The sequence below is a fragment of the Oryza sativa genome, chromosome 1, assembly GCF_034140825.1.
Source record: "Oryza sativa Japonica Group chromosome 1, ASM3414082v1".
NCBI lineage: Eukaryota > Viridiplantae > Streptophyta > Magnoliopsida > Poales > Poaceae > Oryza > Oryza sativa.
In genome coordinates, this window is record NC_089035.1 from 17,936,869 (window position 1) to 17,964,691 (window position 27,823).

At 38.8% G+C, this 27,823-nt stretch overlaps 3 protein-coding genes across 3 annotated transcripts; all 3 read left to right on the forward strand.

Annotated features, from left to right (window-relative positions):
- The first annotated feature begins 965 nt into the window (after nt 1–965).
- On the forward strand, nt 966–3,704 carry LOC107280859 (uncharacterized). The gene is made up of 5 exons (XM_015782468.1): nt 966–1,012; nt 1,127–2,051; nt 2,542–2,567; nt 2,653–2,910; nt 3,479–3,704. Exons 1-5 carry the CDS (start codon nt 966–968, stop codon nt 3,702–3,704), a joined length of 1,482 nt encoding a protein of 493 aa, XP_015637954.1.
- A 3,892-nt stretch (nt 3,705–7,596) lies between these two features.
- LOC107276197 (palmitoyl-acyl carrier protein thioesterase, chloroplastic) lies at nt 7,597–12,947 on the forward strand. The gene is made up of 5 exons (XM_015790667.2): nt 7,597–8,123; nt 8,223–8,336; nt 10,118–10,286; nt 10,507–10,575; nt 12,612–12,947. Exons 1-5 carry the CDS (start codon nt 7,597–7,599, stop codon nt 12,945–12,947), a joined length of 1,215 nt encoding a protein of 404 aa, XP_015646153.1.
- Nucleotides 12,948–17,711: 4,764 nt separating this feature from the next.
- Nucleotides 17,712–27,780, forward strand: LOC4324480 (2-oxoglutarate and iron-dependent oxygenase domain-containing protein CP2). The gene is made up of 9 exons (XM_015766821.3): nt 17,712–18,142; nt 21,400–21,447; nt 22,472–22,648; nt 22,740–22,890; nt 22,990–23,076; nt 24,484–24,608; nt 24,856–24,974; nt 27,219–27,330; nt 27,436–27,780. Exons 1-9 carry the CDS (start codon nt 17,819–17,821, stop codon nt 27,469–27,471), a joined length of 1,179 nt encoding a protein of 392 aa, XP_015622307.1. The 5' UTR covers nt 17,712–17,818; the 3' UTR covers nt 27,472–27,780.
- The last annotated feature ends 43 nt before the right edge of the window (nt 27,781–27,823 follow it).

The window sequence follows — 27,823 nt, forward strand, 5'->3', positions numbered from 1 at the left end:
CTGCACCGCCGTCCCACCACCCTCCGGCCGCTGAGCCGTCGTCCCGCCGCCCTCCCGCCACGCGAGCCGTCGTCCCGGCGTCCTCCGACCGTGTGCGCCGTCGACGCATCCTCCCGCCGCCCTCCGGCCACGCGCCGTCGTCCAGCCGCCGTCACGCCGCGCGGGGCGCCGGCCACCGCCCTCCCGCCGCACGGGCAGCCAGCCACGGCCCCTCCCGCTGCGCGGGCGTCGCTGGCCACAGCCCCTCCCGCCCCGCGTGCGTCGCCAGCCACCGCCCTCCCGCCGCGCGGGCTGCCGGCCACCGCCCTCCCACCGCGCAGGCGTCGCCCTACCGCCTGGGCTGCCGGCCACGGCCCCTCCCTCCGCGCGGGCAGTCGGCCACGGCCGCTTCCGCCCCGCGGGTGTCACCGGCCGCCGCCCTCCCGCCGCGCGGGCCGCCGGCCACCGCCCCTCCAGCCGCGCGGGCGTCGCCGGCCACCTCCCTCCCGTCGCGTGCGCCAAAGTCAGCCGCCCTCCCAGCTCCCATTCTCCCATCCCCAATATAGGTTAACACCGATTTCTTCTTGTTTTTGCATATAACCTAGGTCTACTTTCTTGCCATTGGAAATGCCCTTGGAAGGATAAGGGGTTTGATTAGAAAAAACTGATCTATAAGTTCCAAGATCTCACCATGCACATAAATGCATTACATCATTCTTTCTGCCTTATTAGTATGAGAACTCTACTAATATTTGTCCAGTGTACTAGTATTTGTCTAGTGGAGACTTTACAAAATTTTCCATATGCTTGATTGACTCAACAAAGCTTAATCATTATGCCCACACTTTGGTTGTATTTAATCATTATGCCCACACTTTGGTTTCATTATTACTTATGTTTTGACTAGCAAAGGTGATCAAAAAGTAAGGAAGTGAAAGCGGAGCAGTGGAGGCCACCATCCCTTCTCTGCACCACATCAACTTGGCATGGCAGATTCAATGCTTAGCACGGTTCCTTCATGGCTCCCCGTAGGGTAAGTGACTTAACTTTCCGTCGTTCATAATTTTGACGTAGTTGTATGCGTGGGGATCATTTTGGTTGATAGATACATACATTGATAGATACATACTATTGTGTTCATCCACAGGATGGACCCCTTAACTACATATTTGTTGGAAATCAAACTAGCCAGGGATCGAAAAAATGCTAGGGTGGAATATGATTGGTTTATTTTCAGTAAAGTGATAGACTCAAATGCGATGTGCTACAAAGACTTTATTGATGATATTGCGAAGTCATATCCATGGGGGCCAAATGAAACTGTCACAATTGGCTACGTGGATATGGTTCATAAAATTACTCATCATGTCACAACTGACCAGGATATGCTTACAATGTTTGAAAAGTTTGTTGATATCAAGGTGATTCCAATGATTATTCGCATACATGGTATTAATGAAAGTATTGATGAGTTAGACCACACTCTTGTTAAAGCAAGCGCATGTGTTCCCGATACTCCTTCTTTGGCAACCCCATCTCAAGTGGATTTCAGCCAACCTAGCAGCAGCACTCTTCCTTCTCATGTCATTGTGCCATCAGACACATACTTAGTAAACTCATTTCCTATGGCTGAGCATGTTGGTGTTGATGAGGAAGGCATATACTTAGATGAGGAGGAGGCTGTTGTTGGTCATGCTGATGAAACTAGAGATGAAGGGGCTGTCAATGAAGTATCCGAGGATGAATCTTGGGCTACATCTGAGGATGAATCTGAGGATGCATCTGAGGATGATGGTGTCAATGAATCCGAGGATGAGTCAATGGCATCAGATGGGATGCCTGAACATATTCCTATTGCAACTTATGACAAAAATGACCCACCAATGATCGTAGGCAGCGTATATCCAAACATTAATGAATTTAGATTGGCAATAGCACAACATGCAATAAAAAAGGAGTTTGAATATAACATCATCCGAAGTGAACCAGGGCAATTTACTGCAAGTTGTGCTGCTAAAGGCTGCAAATGGAGGATTCATGCATCCGTGGTTGCTGATGGTGTCACTATGATGGTATGTTTTTAATTTAAATCAGCATGCATTCTTTAAGTATATTGTCATATGCATGGAGCCCATACTTCTATGAGAAACATATGGCAGCCATACAAGAAGTTAAACCAGAAGCAGTAGCATACCTTAAGAAGTATCACAAAAGGCTATGGAGTAGGAGTCAGTTCTGTACAATTTGCAAGGTTGATTATGTGACAAATAACCTTGCAGAAAGCTTCAACAACTTGGTGAAAGATTGGAAAGCACTACATTTATATGACTTCTTGGAGAGGATTCGGCGGTGGTTGTTGGTGAAATGGGATAAGAGGCAAAGAATAGGAAAGAAATTCGAAGGCTGCATTCTACCTCATATTGTCAAGGAATTGAATGAAAAAAGTAGAGATTTAGACATGGTGGTCACAAGGAATGGAGACTTTGAGGCAGAAATTGAGGTCAAGGGAGGTAGTGGGTTTAGACATGTTGTGAATTTGGAGCACAAAACATGTACATGTAGGGAATTCCAGATCTCAGGGAAGCCTTGTATCCATGCTATAGCATTCATCACATCAATTAGAGGAAGGCTTGCAGATTATGTGGATGATTGCTTTAGTGTGCATCGATTCAGGGCAGCATATGAGAAATTGATCCCTTCATTACCTGACAAGGCACAATGGCCAAAAGCTGATCATGGGTTTTTCTTGGCACCACCCATTCTGAAGAAATCAGCTGGGAGACCAAGAACTATGAGGTACAAAGGATGGACTGAGAAAGGAAGCAAAAGGAGTAGGAGGCACAAATGCCCAATTTGCAAGAGTTATGGCCATCATTGGCACAATTGCAAAGAGGGTGATCCAGAGGAAGTAGCAGCAATGCTTGCTGAAAGGTACATATCATTGCAAGTCTTTTATTCATTTTAGTTGGTGGTTGCAATTTAGGCAGCTGTGTAAGTTGATAAATATATTTCATGACATTCCATCCTTGTAGTACTAAACATTATAATTAATGGATAAGATTAGAAAGTAATGCGGTGGTTCGATTTAATAACCTAAACACTTGTGTATATTTGTCTCACAAATTTCCATTCTATTTCTAACAAGCCTTATGACATATATTTTCTCTTGTTCATAGAGGGCCACCAAAGAAGAGAACGAAGAAAACTAATGAAGCAACCTCAGAGACTAGTATCATGGCTGCTCCAATAGTTACACCAATAATGGCATACCCTCCTAGGTTAGCCTATCTTCTTTATTTCATTCTACATTGGATTTAGATCAATTAGTTACATAACAATTTATTTTTCACAGTCAAAACTTTAATTTCACCGAGGACAATAGGACATTGAACAATAGCTCAGGTTCAAGTATATCAATTAGGTAAGTAATTAGATCAATTATGTCAATTTGCTGGTATTATGTTGTTCTATGCAATATATTCACAATTCTCTTTTTCAGATCAAGATCACTTACTGGCTCCAACCAACCTGAGCCATCTAACATGATTGTAGCCTTGCCATGTCTGGGGGAGGAAACACCTACAGTTGCACCAAAAATGACCAAGAGCAAGACAAAGGGAAAGTCATCATGTTCTAGTACTCCTGGTAGCCCAGCTATGAGCACAAGGAGCAAAAATAAGAGTCCTGCAATGGGCACTAGGAGCAAAAGAAAACTTATGGACTGAATCATATGGCTTGCTAATTAGGTTTTATTTTGGTACTGTCCATTTCTCTTGTGGAGGCTGATGGATTTTGTTGTTGTGATGCCCTGCAAAGTGGTCTAGTCATAGTTGACATATTTTGCTATTGTAAGGATTGCTTCCTCATGATGTAATGATGCACTGTTATGGACCTTATGCCATTATGCTCATGATATATTGCGTAGCTAATTTGGTTTGTTGGTTGCACCATTTTGTTTGAAATGGAAAGTTGGTTTGGTTCCTGCACTATTGGGTATGGAAATGAAATTGTGGGTGCGCATGATATGAACTGTTATGTATGGATGATGGAAAGATTATGTTCTGTGCATGATATTGTGTGTTCTGTATGAATATCTCTATTATTATATATGATGCTATTGATGCTCTTATTTTACCATAATCAATTTCTTGTACAGAGGAACCAATTTCTTCTATAGAGAAAACTGATGACTGTACAGACAGTCAGCTTTTCCTGATCTATTATTTTTCCAAACAAAAAGTTCATTATATTGCATTTTTTTCAGTGCCACAATAAATTTGTTATACGCTCATTATTTAGTCTCATAAAATACACATATTGTTCAGTTAACATTTTTTCAATTTTTTCAATCTAGCTGCCACTCCTACATCTACAAGGGGATTTTAGACATTTGGAACCACACATAACGTGAAAATGAAGGAAACCTAACGGGAGGGGCATGGAAGGGATCACAGCGAAATTTCAGGGGTACACAGGGGATTGGATAAAATTCGGGGGTATAGAAGGGATTAGGTGAGTTTTGGATAAAATTCGGGGGTATAGAAGGGATTAGGTGAGTTTTCATGGGCACACAGGGGATTTTCTCTATATTTTAGCATTGCATTTACATGGAATTAGAATGAGGAGTATTGGAAGAAGGAAGACGGCGGCGGAGCATGGGGCAGCGTCGAGGAAGACAACAGCAGGTACATTGATTTCTGCCCATGCTCCCCTACTGCTTGATAAAATGATTCAATTTACTGCTACTTACTCATTGGTACTTGTAATACTACCATGAAAGACCAAGAATTCTGATCGTTTTTATTTTCTGATACAGTTAATGATTTATACTAAATTTCATGTGTTCCTTTTGACACTGGATTGACACTATTTCTATGATCCTTGTGTGGCCTATGAGCACCTTTCCGTGGCTTTTTTAATAATTAGAATTGTATAAACCAAAATGAATGTTCTTTTTATCTATACTAATTCGAGTGTACCATTTAGTCAAAATGTTATCACTATAGTAATCTCTGGTTGCCGTTGTATTCACCATATTGTAGTATCGAAATTCTTAGTGGTCTCGAGGGGCATCATATTTGTGTAATGTGAACTCTTCCCAAGACAATGGAAACGGTATTTGTTGATTCCAGTTCGCACTCTGGTAGGTGTTCACACTAACTCGATCAAATGAAATGTACGCATTAGTACTACAACAAACTATTATTAGCTTTTCAATCTCTGGATGTTGCTAGGGCTGTATCCTAGACAGGTTCTGACTAAACCATTCAGGTTTTAGCCCTTGGCATCTTCCAAGCCATTTGCTTTCACATATTCAGAATTGACTGACATTCATTTATTGTTACAACTAATTTCGGTGATCAGCTTTCCTGGAAAATATTTGCTGAAAATATATGTATCAGTACCAAAATGTCACATCTTAATTGCTGAAAACATATGTACAATAACCAAATATATGTAACAGAATTGCATATTTTCAGATATTCACATATCTACTTTATTCTGTCAATAGCTGAAAATATGGGAAACATCGCCAAAATCTAATTGAGTTGTCACCAGCACATACATTATCCGTGTCAATTAGCAATACCATTCAATTTAAAGATTTGTACAGTACTTGATTAATGAAATCTTGAAGTTACTTGCTCATATGAGTCACTAAAGTTCTGCTATTTTGATCTCTTTGAGGTCTACCTCCATGAGATTTATGCTAACCATGGGCTATTGTATTCCTCTCTGAGTCTCTATAATGCAGTTCTACAAATAAGAATATGAGAAACTGATGACATATTTATGTGTAGTGTCCTGTTGTCCTATAGGGCATTCATATAGAGCTTTTGAATTTCTGTTAATGGAGGCAGAAACCAAAATGAGAAGATTGTAATATGAATTTCTTCCTTGCAATTTGTTTCTATGTAGTAGAATATGGAAGTAAGATTCACTTCAAACTTTTAAATAATTTAGTAAACTTTCTTGCAGGTAAACAAGCATTTTGATAGATTCTATAGCTGGTGAGGCATTTATTTTCGTAGTCTACATGATAATTTGATCATGCACATGAGTTGTGCCCTTGATATGAACACCTGATAGAGCCCGAGATAACCTGTGATGGCCATTGATCTGTGCCCCTTGGCCTATTGCAGTGGACAATATCGTTGGAAGCTCTACACCAAATCCATTTGCATGAACAGGTGATACACACCAAATCCCCTTGGCCTACCCAGTGACATGCACTGGAATCTTAGCAACTGTCTGATCGTTATTAATTCAATTCATCACTCGCATTCTATAACTCTGTAACATCATGACAACTTGGGCTTTGATGATTGGGGAGACCAATAGTTGTCTTAATAGAAGAAAAATCACCATCACCACTAAATCCATTTTCATTGCACTCAGGCGTGCACAAATGTATAGAGATATGGCTGCAAGTGAAGGGAGAGATCAATTTGTTGTAGTTTAGGCTTCAAGTACAACAAAGCACTGCCTTATAATCTATTTTGGTGTTCACATTTCAGGAATCATATAAAAGTATTTTAAATTATGTATAAAAAGATCAGATTGTATGACGGTAGCCACTGTGCTATTATTAAAGATGTCAATTCAAATATAATTTCTCTGGAATTTTTCCTATGCTAAATGAATTATCTGGAATTAGATCCAAAGTCTTGGAGCAAGAAACACAAGGTTTGCTTCTCCAGCAGTGCACTGCATCTTATATTGGCACTCTAGAAATACACTGTGCTGTTTTTTTTATAGACCTATACAAATTGTCATCCTACCATGGTCTATGAAACTCTATTTTTATCTGTATAATTTGTATGGAGTGCAGTGCATAGAAAATACCTTATTTATTGTTCTATTTTCATATGTATATATATTGCGAAAACGTGTCTTGCACGTGCACGATAACTAGTTCCGTATAAACAACTCAGCGCAGTTACCTTTATTTTTTGGCCCAAAACTACCTAGTTTGAATAGTGGAAGGCATAAGAATGCTTAAGCTCCATATGCAGCATGTCATGTAGTTTCTGTTTTGTTATTAATGTTACCGTTTACCGACGACTATAGTCACAAATGGATATTCATCTTGCCTGTACCAGCATATAGAGAATGTTCGATTGGTAGAAGTAATGAATTGTCTGCTTTGTTTACTCCAATAAAAGTGTCTTCCAATTCCAAAGAATCTATGCTGTCAGTGCTCGTCATGACAAGAACAAGGCACAAAGTCGATGCATGACTGCGGCATCAGAATGTAACATTATTACTATTATTATTTATTACTAAGAGGAGCCCACCTCTCTTGTCCAGATTTTGGCTTCCAATTTCGCTCTCCGTAAGGTCCAAGTTAGGCTATTTTCGTTTGCATTGTTTGTAGCGATGGCAAGCGATTGAGTCCAAGGATGTTTGCTTTCTTTGTTCCTTGTCCGTTGGAACGAGTGACAAACGAGGCTCTGTTGGCGGATCCGCCCTCGTGCTCGTGCGCGCAATCGTGTTAGTCCTATAAGAACGTACGGCGCGCCATTGAGCATATAATTAATCTAAACTGCTACTAATTCTTCTCCGTTAATCGCCGAAAGCAAGCAAAAGTTTTGAACGATATATCACTGCATCTGCATGGCGAACACTACATTATTGTACTACTCGAAATTGCTCGTGAGGTGCTCGGCCTACGAGAAAGATGGTAGCGGCGGCGGCCGGGTGAGGGTGAACGGCGCGGCTCACCGCGTGCCGCTCCAGGTCGGGGCTGCGCTGGAGACGAAAATCAACAGGTCGCTGGCCGGGCTGATGAGGCCGCCGGTGCTGTCACAGCCGCCGACGGAGGAGGAGGCCGAGGGCAGGAGGAGCCAGCGGCAGAACATCCCGAGTGAGAAGCAGACGGTGGACCCGTTCCGGCAGGCGGTGATCGTGGAGGGGGGCGTGCGGTACCGGCAGACGGTGGTGGTGCGGTCGTACGAGGTCGGGCCGGACAGGACGGCGACGCTCGAGACGGTGCTCAACCTCCTCCAGGAGACGGCGCTCAACCACGTGTGGATGTCGGGCCTCCTCGGCGACGGCTTCGGCGCCACGCACGCCATGATCACGAACAACCTCATCTGGGTCGTCTCCAGGATGCACGTCCAAGTCGACCACTACCCCATCTGGTATATTATATTAGTATTTGTGTTCGTCCATGGCGTCCTGTTCGTTCAGAGAGGCCGGGGCAAGAAAATTTATGCTCATCAGACAGAGGTTGGTTGCAGGGGAGAGGTGCTGGAGATCGACACGTGGGTAGGCTCGTCGGGGAAGAACGGCATGCGGCGCGACTGGCTCGTCCGCGGCCGCAGCTCCGGCGCCATCTTCGTCCGAGCAACCAGGTATGTCTTCTAGAGATCATCCGCCAGTCTTAATAATTAGTTATACTAGAAAATATGGGTGCCAGTTGGCGCGCCATTTCTAATAGTAGTCTGTTTAGGGTAATGTGAATATTTTAATGTGTTTTCATTTTTTCAGTTAGCCAATAACATTGTTTCGACTTAAAATATTCCTCAACTTTTTCATTGATTTTTATACCATTCAATTAGATTGACTTACGAATACTTGTTGATTTGACCGGTTGATCGTGAGTAGATAAACTTTTAGCGTTATTTTTTACATAACATCATAACAGATACATTTAAATATATTAAAAATGTAATAATACAACTTGGATGCTACAAAATTTGATTGTTTAAATTAGTGTTGATCAAAGCTCAGCACTTCAAAGTAAAAACCAACAAGTATTAAAGTCCAAAGTGTTTTGTGTTTTTACCCTTTTCTGATTTTTCTATTGGTGATCATTAGTTTGTGCACTGTTTCCTGGAATTTTTTTTGCTCTTTATTGAGTGGATTTTATAATAATTGGCTATAGCTTACTGGACGTAAAAGATAGGATTTATTCCATTATAAAAAACCCTTTCCTGATTTTTTTAGATGCCCTTGATTTTAGGTGAGCCACGCTTTCGCTAGATGCATGGCTTGAGAGTGTAATCATTTTATACTGAGTTTACTTTATTATTTAACCTAGGGATTGAAGATTTATTTGATAAGTTATAGCTGCCATGTAGTAAAGTTAGCTGGTGGTAAAAACCATCAGCTTAAGAAGGATATTATTACACGTGACTTTACTAAAATAATATGCTTTGTATTTACATACAAGCTCTTAGAATTATAATTTGTAGGATTAAAATATAAACTTTTTATCTCAACTTTTGCTTTGAATTTTGTTTTACTTTCAACTACTTATAATTTGACATATGGTTATTCAATTACATGGTAGATATGCGCTCGTAGAGCATTATGCGCACACACACCGCAATCATATATCCGTTCTGGTAAAAAAGATGGAGACCACATCAAATACCTAAACCCAATGATTCTTATTAAAAATGTACTCCCTCCGTTCCAAAAAAAGACAAACCCTGGGTTTCCGTGTCCAACGTTTGACCGTCCGTCTTATATGAAATTTTTTTATAATTAGTGTTTTCATTGTTGTTAGATGATAAAACATGATTAATACTTTATGCATGATTTGTCTTTTTAATTTTTTTCATAATTTTTTTTAAATAAGATGGATTGTCAAACGTTGGACACGGAAACCAGGGTTGTCTTTTTTTTGGGAGGGAGTACTCAAGTACCAGGGTTTGAACCTGTGAAGTGAATTCTTGCACTCATGGTCTCTCCAACGTCATACCACCTGTTCTTCTCCATTTTAACATTTGATTTTGCTATTTATTTATTTTTCAATTTCTAGAAACATAGGGCATTAACAGGGTTAAATTACTTTGCCTAAAAACATATTTTCGGTAAGCTCATGCAAAGTAATTTTCAGTAATTTTCCCCGCCTGTATAGCAACAACCACGAAGCATCGAACATAGGGCATTAACAGCATTAACAGGGTTACCGAGCAAAATTTACCGAAAATTTAAATATTTATTGGTATTTTCTTTGAACTTGGTTGATATACAGGCGGTTTTCGCACCTCGGTGGTAAGCGGTAACCCCGCAGTAAGGGAAACCATGCCCTGGGTATTAATTAACTCATTTTGTTTTGTTATACTTTACTAGTAGTAACTCAGTTAGTCAACTGCTTTTCTTATCCCTAGCGTCGTTTGTGCAGTACATGGGTGATGATGAATAAGGTCACCAGGAGGCTGTCGAAGATGCCGAAGGAGGTCAGGGACGAAATCTCGCCGTGGTTCATCGACAGGCACGCGATTGACGAGGTGGCCACCGACAAGATCATCAAGCTCGACACCAATGCCACATATGTCGATTCCGACTTGAAGGTTAATTATATTGGTTCTACTGCACAAACTAAGTTCCTTTATTAATTTTCTCGATAAAAAATATTTCTTTATTAATTTAATTGATTTGCCTTTCTATATTCCTAGGCTCCAGAGGCTCTGCAATTTTCTTCAGTTTGTCACAATCTCATATGAAGCAATTAATTTAACGCAGGATAGGATCACAATATCTTATTCTTATATATGCACATTATATTTGTAGCCGAAGCGCAGCGATTTGGATATGAACCATCATGTCAACAACGTCAAATATGTAAGGTGGATGCTTGAGGTAATATTCATCATTTTATAGCGGTTAAGTTTGTTGAGATAACTTAGTTGTATAATAACGTGTCAGTGTCACAGAGTGTACATTTTTTTAAGAACTGTCACAGTGTTTACAAGGTGGTTAAGTTATCTAGAAAATGCTGCATGGGTTATCTGTTCCTATGTACATATGCATATATGTTTGACCGGCCGTTTTATTTAAACTTTTCATAGGACATGAATAGTAGACTTACTTTTAAAAAAAGTTCATAATTTTTTTCAAATATAACGGACGGTCAAACATTGGACATGGAAACTCACAGTTGCGCTTAAAATGTGTTAGAGTGAGTATTTGCTAGGCTACTTCCTCATTTATTGTGAGCATGTTTCCTAAGCTTCTTGATCTCTTTTAACAGTGCTTATAAGAACTTTATACATAAGTCAAATAAATCCATTTTTTTAACTTTATTAAAGTTAATACTAAATTAATCACTGCTTTGGTTTCCGTGCCACTAACCAGCTTAGCTATTCTATACTATCGAATCTTAAAGTTCGCTCAGTTTTCTCCTTCAAAATATTTCTTTATTTGTTTCTCCTTTTATAAAAACATGTTTCAAATTTGTAAAACCATGTATGATACCATAACATTACCTTTTTAAAAGAATGTTGAAAATTTTATTATAGTTTGGATGACGTGTCAAACTTATTATTTAAATTAGTCGTATGTGTTTCAAATTAGATGCAAACAGTCATAAAAACATTTCAAGAAAAATGTTGAGGCAAAAGGAATAATCCTATGATCATCCCACAAAACTTTACTTAAAATATTACTGGTATAAAGAGATAAAATAGTAAAAAAAAAACTCCTCAGCCCCATCCCAAAATAAGTGCAATTACATGATTTAAATTTATCCCAAAATAAATGCATTCCTATGTACTAGTAATCACATCAACTAACTCTTATTTAAATATTTTTCCAGCTTACCCTCATCCGTCCTTTCACTTTCATTCACCTATCATTTAATAAGGGTCATAGATCATTTTATATTTCTCTTAAGTTGTATTTGACCTCTAGAATTGTTGTTATTTTGGAATGGAGGTAGTAGAAATATGTTAGGGAGTAAAATGAGCTACTCTCTATGTTTTATATTATAAAACTCTTTAACTTTTTTAAGTCAAACTTCTATAAGTTTAACCAAGTTTATAGAGAAATATAGCAACTCTTGTAACACTAAATTAGTTTCATTAAACCTAATATTGAATATATTTTGATGGTATGTTTATTTGGTATTGAAAAAGCTGCTATGTTTTTTATAAACTTGATCAAAGTTAGAAAGTTAGAGAAGTTTGAATAAGACAAAAAAATCAAAGTGTCTTATAATATGAAACAGATGGAGTAGTTTAGAAATGATAAAATTTTATAAAAGCAAAATTTAGTTGGTTTCAAACATGCCATCGGTAAAATAATATTACAAGGTACGGTACATATTTTATGGTGTAAGTAAGAAACGAATGGAGGTAGTACGTTGGTTTCTCTCCCATTTGGTCCGGTTGATCTTCATTCTCTTTAAAAAAATATTTATCTTTACTTGTTTCTCCTTTTATAAAACACGGTTTAAGTTCAAAATTTGTAGAACCATGTATGACAACATAATATATTTTTTATTATAGTTTGGATGCCGTTTCAATCTTGTTATTTAAATTAGACGTAGGTGCTTCAAATCTATGCAAATAGTGATAAATATTTTTTTTCAAGAATAGGTTGCGGCAAAAGGAATACTCCTATCATCATACTTCAAAACTTTACTTGAAATATCACTTCTATAAAGAGACAAATAGTAAAAAAATAGAAAGATCTTTAGGGAGTAAAGTGAGCTAGTTTAATAGAGATGATATAAATTTATAAAAGCAAAATTTAGATGGTTTCAAACATGCCATTGGTGAAAAAGAACGGTGTAGTACATGCCATTGATCCATTCCCAATTTCTATCGATTCCCACTTGTTTTATTAGGCATAACATAAAGATCGACATATTCTAAATGTCTTTTTATGGCGTGCAGACTCTGCCTGACCAATTCCTGCAGCAGCACCAGCTTAGTAGCATCATTCTGGAATACAGGAAGGAATGTGGGAGCTCAGATGTTGTGCAATCAATTTGCCAACCTGATGAAGACACGATTATGCCGGGAGAAAATGTTAGCATTGTGATGGGACCTTCACTTTCGCAAGAGATCATCAATGGCCACCATAGCTTAGCTGGTGCGCTCCAGCAGTGGCCAACGAAGTACACTCATCTTCTGCAACTAAAGGCAAATGACAAGTATGAGGAGATTGTGAGAGGTAGAACTACATGGAAGAAAAAGTCATATAGTATATCAAACGTCTTGAAGTTTTAAAGGAAAAAAAATCAAGCTTATTGATTATGTCTATTACAGATGGGTATATATGTATATGGTGTACTGCTCTAGCAGTTTCTCTGTGTTGGAGATATTGTGCTCGCCATACACATGTACATGTTGGGGGTCTCAAGACAAACATTATTCACAAATTTAGCCTTACATATCTCCAGAGTACCTTTATACAAAATTATCTTTCTTCTTCCAATATATGTGATTTCACTTTTCTAAAGCATTCCATAAGTGTCTCTCAGTAGCTGTACCAAACAGTAAGTATTTCATAAACATTTTCTTACTCCTTATGTTTTTCTCGGGGGAAAGAAATATATTAATTAAACGACGACTGGATTACAATCTCAGGACAGGCGTTCAGAAACACACTTGGGAGCCTGAGAGCCAAACAACACTTTGTTTCAGGCATAGGCTGAGTAGAGCAAGACCATGCGTTACAAAATTACTATGCCTTCCGATCTTCTGGATTTGGGCAACTGGAGCTTGCTGCAAGGCCGCCTTTGCCTCCTGGATGAAATGCCAAAATAAAAGACTCATCGGGTTTCACTGAGTGAGTTCCATTTTGCTTTTACATTTTTCTTTTGTCTTTTTGTCTTTTGAAGCACCCTAGGTACGAAAACAAGTGTGGGGTGATCTTGTGCTCACATGACGCATTCACATACAAGATTACCCATGTCTGTGCTACACCGTGACGCTTGCACATTCACAAGATGAGACGAAGCAACCATTGCACAAGGCTGCACGTCTTCACACTCACATATGAGCGTTGGTTTGCACGTTTATCCTTCATATCCTTAATTCCTTGAGTTGGATTAATTTTGCCTTATCTAAAATTAACTCAACAATTAAAATGAGTATTGACATGATCAACTAGAGTCTCCGAATTGCTTGTAAAAATGACTTGCATACCTTCTATTCCCTGCACACACCTTCTATGACTTACATACTCATGGGACCACGTGTTATCTAAGTTATTGATTAATGAGAGATGGCCTAATGATATGAAACTTGCACTTGATGTTGAACCCTTGGAATTTATAAAGGAAAATAAAATAACTTTGCATACTCCTCAATGTTGTTCCTTTCCTACCAAAGCCATATGTCAATCTTAATGACGAAACCTTATACATATGCTGCTTGCTATCATTTTGAGTTTTGCTAAATGGTTGTGACCCTTGTTAGATTATTTTCATATTCTCATGACCAAAGTCTTGTGCACTTAGCCACCAAAAATTTTGCTTTTTCTCCGCACTGTAGGATTAGCAACACATTCCATTCACTTTCATATGCTAAACTTCTACACCAGAAGTCGGCATCCACCAAATAAAGACTAAAAACATTGTATGGTCTCTCCTCTAATGATCCATGCCAAATGAGACATGAGCTAAAAAAAACTCTGCTCAAAAGAGAATGAAGCAAATTTTCTCAAGCATGATGAAAAAAAAAGTATAGTGATGTTCTCTGGAATAAAAGTGCAAGCAGGAGGATCATAAAAAAAATGAGTCACCATCCCATTTTCATTTTTTCCACTCTCCCATTTCCACCCATAAATATAGGTGACCAAGCTTGGTCATGGTTTTATGATTAGTTATCTTCTTACATCCTCTATTTGACTTTACAATATATCTGATGTAAGTATGTCTTTTCTTATTCCCTATCCTGATCTCCACATAAGCCTTATTAGAAATATAGGATGAGAAAATGCAACATCAATGCCTTGATGAGTGATTTGAGAGAAATTAATTGAGAAGTATAGTAAAAGTTATATTGTAACGAGCATCAAAGAAAACCCAAAGGTAATTCACCAGAAGGAGTAAATGTGACTTGATTCGAGGACCATTCCATTCTTCAATCACTCAAGATGACATGATAGACGCATCAAGGTTCACAGACAAAAGTTTGTCTTGGAATATTTAGTATGTTATATCATTAAGCAGAAAGTCATTACTATAATATATTCATGAGCTTTACTCAGGGACGAGTAAAGGATAAGTGTGGGGGTGTTGTTGACGGTCGTTAAGTGCAAACTTTAACCGTCAACTTATGCATAAAAGAGATCAAATATACTATCGAGACTTAGTGGTAGGAGTTTACTACTAACCACTTCCACTAGTGTATGATTGAGATGTCAACTAGAGGGGGGGTGAATATGCGATATTAAAAATAAATAGCACCTAATTAAAACTAACCTAAGTTGCTAGGCTTGGTGAAGGATAAGTCTAACAAAGCAACTAGGTTATGTTTTGCAATCCTGGGGTGATAAGGGCTCAAGTATGTCTCTATGAATGTAAATTGCACAAAAGTAAATGCAATAAGTGAATGAGACAAGAGACAAAGGAAATTTTACTTGAGGTTCGGAAACTCGCTGGTTTCTAATCCCCGTTGAGGCAAACCCAACTTCACCGCTCAAAACCACGAAGCCACCACAAGCCCCCTTCGCCAAGGGGTGGGCAAGGTTGGAGCCGGCCCACGAGAAGTGGACTATCAAGCCTCAATCACTAGGGTAGTTCTTCCTTCACTCCGAAGGTGGTGAACTCCAAATCACGCACAAACCGGCACTAGGCCTTCTGTACAATCTCCTTGGAGAGGTCACCAGGCAATACCTCCACAAGTCGTCTATGAGAGGGCAACCTCTAAGAGTAACAAGTAACAACCTAGCTTGAAGATGATCAAGTGCCACGCTAGCTCTACAATGAAGCAATGCACTTGTCTTGGCTCAATCAACTCTCAAACACACCAAATGGATGAACACAAGCTCAAGAGAGTGTATGCAAATTAAGCAAGTGCCATGAGAGTCCCCTTGCTACTGATGGGGGAGTATTTATACCCACATCCACAAAAACTGGCCATTGGGGTCGAAATCCCCAACCCCTGTTGCCTGCCGGTCAGACCACCATAGGGTGGTCGGTCAGACCGCCAATTGGTGTAACGGCTAGAAGCCGTTACGGTTCATTTATTGCATAGGCACAACTAGCACGGTTTGACCACCATAGGTCGGCCGGTCAGATTGGCCTCGGCTCTGGCAGCTCTAGATCGCCAAGCTAGGGGCATCCAACCGACTCAAAGGAGGCCCGGTCAAACCGAGCCTGGCCCGGTCTGACCAGCATGGGGCCTGCGGTCAGACTAGCCATGGTCAGGGGATGTATGAGTAAAAGTAGTTGAACCAAGTGACAATGCAAGAAATGTTAGTTCTCTTTCTTTGTCGAGATAATTGACGATCGAAATCGGTACTTAATGACGGTCAACATTAATACTCATCATTTTATTCATATTCTTTATATGCGGTTGGTTGGTCAAGTATTAGAGATCATTAACAGGATCATTGTAACTAACAATTTCATTGAGTTAAATAAAAGATATAGGTCCTTAGAAATGGAAAAGGTGCTAATGCTCAAGTCACATCATGACACCTAATGATCAAGATGAATAGTTTGCTTGGTCAAAGGATGAAAAAAGTTGAAATATGCAAGCAAAGATCAATTGATGAGAATTACTGTGAAGATATTGAAGAGGTGGGGTATGAAGTAGCTATCCATGGAAAGATATTGAAGGGCAAGAAATGATTGGTCGTCATAGGCCATGTGGTGGTGAAGGGCAAGCAATGGCTTGGCACCAAGGACCGAATCTGGAGGTAAAGGACAAGTGAAGGCTTTGTCGTGATGTATTGTGCGAGGCCATTTAAAGCTACAGGTAAACATCATCAATCTTTTAAAGAATACAAGGTGAAATGGTTTTGGTGTTAACATCCCTCAAGACAAAGAAAGAAAGAAATCATGAAGGTATTCCTGTTGGTATAGTTTTCTTTCTATTTGCGTTTGAGTATAGGATTGGCGTATTATTAAGTGGGATGCAATGTCGATGTGTTTGTTTATGTCTCAGTGCTCAAAGTTTCATATCCAAGTGCTACATTGAGAGAAAACCCAAACTTAACCAATCCTTTGAGTGGTTTTAGACATTGGTTTTAACTGGGTTGGGTACCCCTCTAGGTAAGCTTTTTATAGAGTCCAAGATCATAAACAATGAACTTCCGGGTGCAAGAAGCTATGGTTATTTCAAAGATTATAGAGGATTTGGATTTTTCCCTTTAATTACTAACAAATTATGGATTTCGAGCCCTGCTCTACACCCTCTACATAATCTTGTAGATAAAATATTATTTTAATATCCATAGAAACAATGATAATCCATGTTTTACACTGTTAGAGATATAATTGATTAGAGTTACTTTCAATCTTTTCCGTGTTTGGATAAGGATTGGTTTAGTTCCCAATTTTATTTTCTTAAAAATGTCACATCAAATCTTTAGACACATGCATAGAGCATTAAATATAGATAAAACAAAAACTAATTACATAGTTTGCATGAAAATCGCGAGACAAATCTTTTGAGCCTAATTAGTCCCTGATTAACCATAAGTGCTACAGTAACCCATATGTGCTAATGAAGCTTAATTAGGCTCAAAAGATTGTCTCGCGGTTTCCAGGTGAGTTATGAAATTAGTTTTTTCATTCATGTCCAAAACCCTCTTCCGATATCCAATTAAATATCCGATAAGATATCTAAAAATTTTCTTTTCTCCAACTAAACTGGGCACAAGTAGTCAGATAATAGCATAGCCGTCACAAAATTATGTAAACCCTAGCTGGCTGTCCGTCCTTCCCCCTCCACAGCGTCAGTGGCGGCTCACCGCAATTCTGTCCCCAATCCAGTGTCATTTGACTCATTTCCTCTTCCTGCCCTCGGGGAGTACGTGAGGACCTAAAAGTACCTCGCCCCCAAACCCTAGAACCCCACACCACACCCAATTCGCCCACCCAAACCCTAGTCCTCCCGATGCTGTGATCCGCCGCGCGTGCCCCATGGCTCTAGACGGCCCCGCGGAGCGACGGGACGAGGCCCAGGCCGCGATGGGTAATGGCAACGGCGTGGCCCCGCCGCCGTTGCGGCCGGCCGGCCGGCCCTCCGGGGCGCCGGCGTGCGCAGATCGGCGGCTGCGGTTGAACCCCAACATGGAGCACAAGCCGCAGGACTACAGCGACGTCCGCGGCGAGTACGCACCAGCTGTATACAGTGCACTTGAGAGGCACCTCCCACCCAGTGTCCTTGATGCCAACCGGGAAATCAAGCTGCAGCTCATGCGAGAGGTCCTCGGGCACTATTGGCCCCATGGTGAGCGCAACAAGGTGAGGTTGTGGATCTTGTTAGATAGAAATATATATGGGCCTTGCGTGTTTTTTTAAGTGTTTGCTGTGGCCCTTTTGTCGATAGAATTTTGTTTTGTTTTTTTTTTTTTACTACGGACTCTGAAATTAGAGATTCAGAATGGGCGATGGTGAAGAAAGTAACTGCTGAGTTGTATGCCCATTAGGTGGAATAATGTGGTTCTTGTGCCAGCAACTTCTGGCAGGCAGGTGTTGTGGCTGGAGAAGGGTACGAGGTGCAGCCACAAATGCTGGACTAAATCCAATAACCAAAAGATTTGTCTGTTCATTTTGCATAAGACAAGCTGTAGCCAGCCCAGACAATACCAGACAATTGCTGTGAAAAATTTGATCTGGATTTGGCATACCTGCTGTTAATATGTGCCAATGCCCCAATCTAGTACACCCTTTCTAGGTATAACTGGATGCATGTGATGATGGAAGATCCTATTTAAGAATGCATGCAATTTTGTAACTTATATTAGATGAACATAAGGGACTAATTAACCATGGGCAAGTTTGGTTTGATGCGAAATATTGCCCTACCCTTTATTTGGTAGCTTCAAACTCTTGCTAGCTATTTGGATTGGATCCCCCCCTCCCCCGAAAAAAAAAATCTTGCCAAATCAATATAATTGATACAACTTTACCCTACCAAAAATTTGGTAGTGCCAAAGCTTGCCCAAAGGTTTGGCATTACCAATGGTTTGGTAGAGTAGAGAACCAAACTCACCCTAAATACATACACAATTTGGGTTAGAGACAAAATATTGTGATAATCACTTCCTTTCTAAATAATTGTCTCTATGGGTTAATCACTAGGCTTTTCCTTACCTAATCGTCACTTGGTCCACCTTAAAGGTGTCATAATATCCTTCTGTTTGCCTTTATCTGCTAGTTATGCCATGGCACTTTCCTTGATCAACCTGTGCTTATGAAAAATGTTTGGTGGAAGCCTATCTCTTGCTTGATCTGCTTGATTGATACAACATTATGGATTGGCTGTTTCTAGGACATCCTAAAATTAGTCTTGTTCAATACTTATATTATGACGCCATCGATCCGAACTAATCTATCTTGAACTGCAATTTGGATCTATGCAGTACTGTACTAATTGAACTTCATTCTATAAAGGATTCTAAAAAATCATATTGTTTATCTGTAGCTTAAGAGTTCTTTTTCCTTGTAGCATGGCAAATTGCATGATATATCTTGGTTGTCTTGGAATTCGAAATTTGATTTTAGTTTTGGTGATTGAGAAAAAAAAAGAGTAAATTCGACTGGCAGTATATAAACTTTTAAGATTTGGTGCAAAACAAGGCCAAAATGACCACATGGGCAAATCTGGCTGACTTGACAAGGATTCCATCTAGCTGAGCAGTGGACCCTGGAGTTTTCAGGAGCCAAATCAAAGTCTTCATGCACATAAATACAATTAGGGTCCTTATTCATGAAAAGTGAAGTACAAATAGGTCAAATAGTCTTACATAACACAAACAAACGTTTAGTCATTTCGGGCTTTTTTTCATGGCATATAAATGCTTGATTACATCCCGAGAAAGATGATCATATATTCAGAGGAAGTGAAAAGGTGAAAGACCACCTGGTCATCTGGTGTTGCCTGTTGCCACCTTCAGTTGCTGGTTGCGTGCTACCCAGGGATGCTACGCTTGCAGGCCATGAGTTGCAGCCCTGTCAGGCATCGTCGCCAGTACTCCATGCTCAGGGGGTTGGGGCTCAGCTGTTCAGGGGCCATTCTGCAAGGGAGTGCTATTGGCTTTGCTAGACTCTAACTCACTGGCAGTTCCACTTCACACGCGCCTCCAACGGAAACCCTCAAGATGTTGAAAGGCTTTGTTGCATGTGCACTCCCGCATTGACGCAAGCACACGCATGGTCTTCCGGTGGGTGACTGCACCTAGGCTTCTTGGGCTTTGGTTTACTACATCCTTTTTCCTTTTTGCAAATTTGTTGGGTATGCCAGTGTCCACGTAGCATCCCATGGGTCCGCCCCTGTAGATGAGGTGTACTTCATTGGTTAGTTGTTCCTTGATATTGCTGTAGAAACGAAAGCATGCTATGTTATGGAGCTTCTTGTGTTGTTCCGGCTAACTTGTAATCGAAGAATGGGATTGAAGATAAGGATGTGAATCTTATCCCGTGTAAATAGATGGTACGTACCCGGATAAGGTGGGATCCGGATACCTCTCAATAGCCAGTTCCCTGTGTCTATATAAAGGGAACCGGGAACCCTAAAGCAGGTGATCACTACACGCTACTCCTAATGTCGTATTGCGAACCCCTACACAGATCTAATCCACATAAGTGGACTAAGGTATTACCTCTCCCTAAGGGCCTGAACCAGTATCCCTGTGTCACCATCCCTCCATGATCTTTTGCACCCCATAAATATTATTGCTAATCCGTAGAATTGACAAGGTGAGTCAACGTGGCTGAACCCATACCAGGATAGCTCACAACACAAACCATCACTTGGTTGTCATCCTTGTTAACACCAAGGCAACCAGATTTGCCTTCTTGGATTGTGTTTGTCTTGGTTCGCACCTATGAGTCTATCATATTTTGCTAGTTATTGCACTAATGTGTATCCTCCATTCAAGTTTGTTTACCACAAGTGCAATCATATTTGTTAAAATATAAAGTGTATTTGGTATGAAGCATATAATTTATGCAAATTTTGAGGTAATAGGAGCAAAGTTGCAGAAAGAAAAGATAGCCATTTAAATTCTGCTGATATTACTTGCATTTGCAAGACTAGAATGGATTGGTATCACGGGAAACGGATGCAAAAATTAAGCAATGCTTAACATCAATATATATTTTATTGTTTACAATAAACTTTGATGTTATGCCTAGTGGTAGGACTTTTTAGTATAAGTTTATGATGTTCAAAGAAGCTGTTACTGCATACCACAGAGATCAGGTCAAAATATTTGTGGCTGCTTCAGATATTTGTAATTGCATATTAATTTCATGTATTAAATTTAATTCGTCATGAGATGCTATACCTTAGTTTTGCAACGACGAGGGAGTTTGAGCTGGAACATGTCAAAAGAAAACACATGTAGTGGTTTAATTTTTCCTTAAGTAGTATGAGTGAACAAAGAAGGGTCACCTCGAATTATTTTTTGCATTTCCAGAGTTTCAACCTTCCCATTTTCTGCAGCTGTAAGATTAGTTCTGTTGAGATTGTCATATGAAGTGTTCTTTTATTGCAGGTTCAAAGGCACAGAGAATACAGACAGAGAATACTCAACCATTATAAGGTTAGCGTTTCAGCATAGCTGACATTATTCGAATTATCTCTAAATATTTTGAAATGGGGGAATATGCATGTTTTTTCTTGTGCATAACTATATTTGCACATAGAAATATGCAGTCCAGGAATTCAGGAATTATATCATATATTGTATGATTTGTTATTTCTTTTGAGCGTTAAGCAGGGTGTGATATGAGATGTTTATGGAACAATTGTATTGGTCCTGTACGACCAGCCATATGTGATTTCCCAGGTGATTGCATGAGCAAAATCTTTGTTCTTGAAGAGTGCAGCTGGTTCCTGGTACAAAAGGGCACAATTGGTTGGACAAGAGGTCCGTGAAGAGTGTAGGGTGGTAGGATACTGGAAGATCATAGATAAAAGAATTACAATCCAGGCATCCAGTATGCGCTAGTAATTCAATATTTACAACTGTTTGAATCAAGTATGCATGACTGTGACAGAGCACTACAGGTACCATGAATAATTTAGTTATGGAGAGCCTTCCGAGATTTGGTTATCCAATCAGCATTTCCTGTGTTGGTTGCCTTGTGTGCATGATCTTAGAAAGCTGCTTATGGAATATTTATCTTATTATGTCAAACGAATTTGGAATTAAATTTCTATGTTTACATGGCAAAATATAAAAAAATATACTTCTTTTATTAAATGAAGTATACTTCTTTTTTATTAAAAAATATACTTCTTTCTATGTCGATATGGCAAAATAAATTTCTATGGCATGAGCGGTAATGAATCCCCAGACAGGAGAATTAAATGAATTGTGAGCTGACGTGGGTTTCAGTCAACAATATGTGGGTTCCTTGATTTCACTAACAGCTAGAGCTCAAGCAAGTGGAAATATCAATGAAACTAAATGGCACCATGTGTTTGTTACAGTTCATTCATGTGTACACTACAGTTGTAGTGTATGGACTGGAAGTCATCAATCTTATTGAGAAATTGAAACTAAATCTATTTGTTTTTTGTGCTAGTAATAATAACTTATATTTTTTTTATTTTCCTGACAGCCACTTCATAAAGAGCTATACAAAATGCGCCCTTCATCGTTCTTTTTACCAACATTCCTTGAAGCTATTAGGACCAATACAGAAGAAAGCTTTAGAAGCATTATGACTGAGCCAGTTCCTGGTGTTTATTCATTTGCTATGTTACAGCCTAATTTTTGTGAGATGCTATTACAGGAGGTATGGTAGCATATAACATACAATTTTGATATTGCTATATCATGTTTTGTTACAAACTTACAATGATAAAACAATGTTTTACACCTTGTAGGTAGAGAACTTCGAAAAATGGGTCCACACAATGAAATTTAAGATAATGAGGCCAAATACAATGAACAAGTATGGTGCTGTCCTTGATGATTTTGGCCTGGAAGTTATGCTGAACCAATTCATGGAACAGTTCATAGCTCCAATGTCTACAGGTTATCTTATCGACTGCTATCCTTGTTAAATAGAGGCAGAATCACTAGCATTTTCAAAATATATTTCCTATATTGATTTTATGCTGTGTTAATCTTCAGTATTATATCCTGAGGTTGGTGGAGGAACATTAGATACACACCATGCTTTTGTTGTTGAGTATGGGAAAGACAGGGATGTTGAACTCGGTAAGTTACCATTATAAATTTATAATATTGTTTTATACTTAATAGCCTGTAAAATCATATGAAGTAAAAGAATTGTTCTTGATTGATCATGTCTGCATTCAGCTATTCCATGTAACTATGGATACTATTTGTATTGTTGTTCCTCCCTGTTGAGAAATCAATCACATATCAGTTTTTGAGCCAATGGTTTGGCCTTTCCTACTTAAAATGGCAATATGTTGAAACTAGTTTCAATGACTAGATGATAAATCAATATGACCAACTTTCACTGTCAGGAACTTGTGGAACTGCTATCAAAGGTAGAGGTCACATCTTCTCTATCTAGTCTGGAGTCTGGAATTTCTCTTCTCTCTCTGTCTACTATATTTTGGACAGAGGGAGTATCTTATTGTGCACTATGCGCTTAGATATATTTGTACTACTATCACCTAGGGGTGTTCATCGACAGGAAAGATTAGCTATCATGATGAAAAATGAATGCTATGCTGTCTCTTAATGAAGTAGAACAAAGACCGGGGCTGATAGAATGGCATGATAAAACCGTTTTCTTTCTCAGTTTTTTTTTTTGAGGAGGGGGGGGGGGCAGTAAGGATTCAAGGGACTAAGAAAGTTCTTAAGTTCAACTAACTTAGTGCCCGAAATTTCAGTGGATAACTTACATCTTTCCAAACCTTGCTTTAAACTACCTTACGAACAGCAGTTGAGAACTTGAAATCTGGGCAGCAGATGAGATTTAGTAATTCTGCTTTTTGGTGCCTACATGTTGTACCGTTTATTTTACAACTAATTGACATTGTAGTCATGTTAGGCCACTGAAATGATCATCAGTTAATTGTTTGGGGTGTTCTCGACTTCTTGTTATAAATGAGGCCAGAGGCATAATTTGCTTCAGAAAGGAGTGGCTAGTATCATGTTACCAGAAACTTTAAGGTCCTTGCCTATTAGTCTTAAATTCTTTTCAGAGCCAATCCACCTTCCCAGGTTGTTCCTGCATCGCACATCGCACACATTACTAGAATTTCTGGATGTTAAGATGGTTTCACGCTTTTATTTACTTCTTTTATCCAGGTAGTTAAATATGAAACATTAAAAGCATGTCAGAAAACTTCATTCTATTCGCGTGAAATTTTGATATGGTATATTTGTCACTGTTCTAAAACAATACCTACAAGGCCACACACAAGGAATGGGTGCGCAACCTTGTAATGCTTAAGCCGCATTAGAGTTCCATAAAGAAATGTTCTTTTGTAATTAACAGAGTTCCATAATTTCATTAATTTTCTTAGTTGCACTTTTTTTTAAGTATATCGATTTGCCTTAGTTCCTAATGATACTTTTGCCATTTTTCATTCTCAGTTTTTGTTCAAACATTTCTTTTCTGTTCTAAACCGTTTCTCAACATTATAGGTTTCCACGTTGACGATTCTGAGGTTACATTGAATGTTTGCCTTGGCAAGCAATTCTCTGGTGGTGAGTTATACTTTCGTGGCATCCGTTGTGAGAATCATGTGAATTCAGAGACACAGCATGAGGTAGATGAACTTTTATGTTTTAGTTGCATTTAATATCTATTTTTAAATTTCAAACCCACCTCTTTTCTTCTCTTCTGTGAGTGCATTTATGTGGTGTTGAAACTTATTTTGTTCAGATTTTTTTTTTGCATGAAACTTGTCATTTACTTGCAACATATTCTGGTTAATTTGTTCACGGAAGTTACACAATACATAATTGAAGATATATATTTTTTTACCCTTTTCAATTTCATTACTCATGTTGCAGGAAATGTTCGATTACTCTCATGTTCCTGGACGAGCTGTGCTCCATCGTGGTCGTCATAGGCATGGTGCCCGACCGACATCATCTGGGCTCAGAATCAATCTTCTTTTGTGGTGCAGAAGGTATACAAGTCTTACAGATCTTCCCATACAATTTTGATTGTCAAAGATTTCAGTGACCTTTTGTCTTGCTTGTTTAAAGCACATACTGGGCATGTATTATAGCTACCGTTTATGCGGACATTTGAGGTTTAGTTCAGTGAAATATTATGACCATATATATGTATGCATTTTTTTCCTTAACTTATCATGTTTTATTGGTGCTTGTTTCACGGAAAGTTGTGTTGGTATTGCGTAGTTCATGTCAAGGGTAAGAAACCTGAAACTACAAAATACACCTGATCAAAGGCCTCTCATGAGTGCTGTGGAATCAAGGTAGTTAGTGGAATCTTTACTGATTTAAGATTTTGCTGTTACAGCTTGCAAAAGTTACGGAGTCCTATTGTTTTGAAGGGATTAGCTATTTCCAACATGGTTGTAGTCTCAACGAAGACATTCCTCATAGTCAAATGTTGACAATAGTTCCTGGAAATCAATTTGTAGATTGATTACTGATAAGACAGCTCAAGCGAGTCTAGCCTGAGATATAAAACCACACTAGCCAATAAAAAAGGTAGCCAAACAAAACTAGGGAGTTTTCATCCAGGCGAACAAGTAGAAAGAGCTTACTTGGTAGTGGGGAGCTCTTTCTGCATTATCTGTTTTAGCAGCTCTTATTTCTATTGAGTGCTCAACTAGCTCTTAAACATTAAAAAGGATACTTATCCAGAAAGGTCAGTTGCCCCTTACTTTTACTGACAGAACATAACAACCACTGATGATTTTATTTTATTTTAGTATTTTTCACCAAATAATACTAAAGATAATGTTCTTCACCTAGCATAACTTCCTCATGAAACTTTTAACTTAATACTCCATCTGGTTGCAAAAACATGTTTCGGACATCTCTCAATTCAAACTTTGAAAATTTTAAACATCAATATCATTTTAATTATTTAAAAAGGATGCAGGCAAACCATATGTATATATTTTGTTGGGCTTTACAGATGTCTTAGTTGTAGAAGTTGTATTATGAAGATCATGTTGGTGTCCAACATGACATTTTTTTTATGGTAGAGGTAATTATTAGATTTGTAGTGTACGTAACTCTATAATAGATAGTGTAATGTTGATTTCTTTAGATTGTATCACCTGTGCACTATCATATAATGATGATGCTAAAAAGGTTCAGATTCGCACGCAAATCTGTTTTGTGGTTAATGATGAAGTGATGGAAATTTGGTAAACCATAATAGACATACGAGCATACGACTATATGAGCTGTTGTATTGTATCATTAGATCAAAATTCCAACTTATGGTATGCTTTGGTGAAGTATCAATATTTTATTTCTGTTCCTTTTTGTTTTATTAGAACCGTACTTGTTCTTTAGCAGTGATTTGAATAAAATTGCACACGGATGTTTTTTATTAGGACTAAGATTAGATAAGACATATGGGGTAGTTTGAATGGAGAAAGGTGGAGCAATGTTATGTTGTTTGAATAAGATGCAGCCAGGCGCAATAGTAAAATTTCAGGAACAAAACAAGATGCAAACATAGGAAAGGTTTAAGAGGTCAACATAAGTTGTTCCATGAAAAACTTCTCTTTAACAATGTATCATCTCCCTAGCTATGTATCTGTACGTATGCTACTTTCTGTGCAATTTAGGGAGGGATTTTAGAAAGATTTTGCTTCCATTGACAAATCCAAAAACTGAACATATATATGGAACTCCATAAGGTTGAGTTCAAATTTGATTTTTCTGTAAACAAGATAGACATACATTTTCTTCTGATGTATGAGATTCCACTGTCTGTCCATCATACTGAAAGAGCCTAGTGCTTACCACTCGGATAGCTTAAGGTTAGTAAATCAACGAAACATTAATGGAACTAGAAGTTTGAGACAACAAAGCATTAGTGCAAAATTACAAATATTTTGAGATAATGGTCATGATTACAGATTTAAGATGCTCTATTGCATATCTTAATTTGTAACAAGTTTGGTGCTAAATATGTAGATCTGTGATACTTCGTGTTGAATCTGTAGTTATGTCAAAATATATGTGGTTTTGCTAAATTTATCTTTATATTTATGTCATTCAAATGCAATCCCAAAGGTTATTCTTTCTCTTGACATCCGCAAAGAGAACTTGTTACTGGTTACTGGCTACTGGCTACTGGCTACTGAAAAGATTATCTTTCTTGTGGCTACTGGCTACTAGCAAGCTAACTTGCAGCTAAAATTAATAGTTCCTGTGCACAGCTCTGTGTTCAGGGAGATGAAGAAATATCAGAAGGACTTTTCGGGCTGGTGTGGTGAATGTAAACGTGAGAAGAAGGAGAGGCAGATTCATGCTGTTAAAGCAACTAAGCTGGTAAATTATCATTTCTCCAAAACCTGTACAGTACATGTCGCTGTTAACTCCATGTTCAATTCTTAGATGTCTTTTGTTTTGTTTTCTGGTTTTTTGTTTGATCAGGCGTTTCTTAGGGGTGCTGGAGGGGCAACGATTTAAATTATATTTGCTTTATGTATTTATACAATCTTGTATTATATTATACTTTACTGTCATTTGGGAAGCAGCTAGTGTGATCTTCAGTTTTTCTGGTCACAATCATTAGTGGTCACAGGTGTATGTAAATTGAACTTGTGATCAAATCAAGCTGAAACTTAGTGGAGGATCGCATGTTAGTGTGAAAGGAGTGCTAGCAGAATAGCAACTCCCCCCTTCAATATCGTCTAAGCCTGATATTGTACAGATAAGTGCATCTGCATAGAATGTTCTAATCTGTCATCAAATTTGGGTGATGCAACCTTTTATGCACCTGTTGCCTTGTTGCTTCATTTAGAGCAAGTCTAACTATAAG

What these genes read in the sequence shown, in the direction of transcription:
- LOC4324480 (XM_015766821.3), top strand. Translation starts at nt 17,819, where the DNA reads ATGGCTCTAGACGGCCCCGCGGAGCGACGGGACGAGGCCCAGGCCGCG. An exon ending in CCCATGGTGAGCGCAACAAG is followed by an intron (nt 18,143 to 21,399) that starts GTGAGGTTGTGG and finishes CTTTTATTGCAG; the next exon opens with GTTCAAAGGCACAGAGAATA. An exon ending in GTGAGATGCTATTACAGGAG is followed by an intron (nt 22,649 to 22,739) that starts GTATGGTAGCAT and finishes TACACCTTGTAG; the next exon opens with GTAGAGAACTTCGAAAAATG.
- LOC107280859 (XM_015782468.1), top strand. Translation starts at nt 966, where the DNA reads ATGGCAGATTCAATGCTTAGCACGGTTCCTTCATGGCTCCCCGTAGG. An exon ending in CTGATGGTGTCACTATGATG is followed by an intron (nt 2,052 to 2,541) that starts GTATGTTTTTAA and finishes ATGTACATGTAG; the next exon opens with GGAATTCCAGATCTCAGGGA. An exon ending in CCAGATCTCAGGGAAGCCTT is followed by an intron (nt 2,568 to 2,652) that starts GTATCCATGCTA and finishes GCATCGATTCAG; the next exon opens with GGCAGCATATGAGAAATTGA.
- LOC107276197 (XM_015790667.2), top strand. Translation starts at nt 7,597, where the DNA reads ATGGCGAACACTACATTATTGTACTACTCGAAATTGCTCGTGAGGTGC. An exon ending in ATGTCGATTCCGACTTGAAG is followed by an intron (nt 10,287 to 10,506) that starts GTTAATTATATT and finishes TTATATTTGTAG; the next exon opens with CCGAAGCGCAGCGATTTGGA. An exon ending in ATGTAAGGTGGATGCTTGAG is followed by an intron (nt 10,576 to 12,611) that starts GTAATATTCATC and finishes TATGGCGTGCAG; the next exon opens with ACTCTGCCTGACCAATTCCT.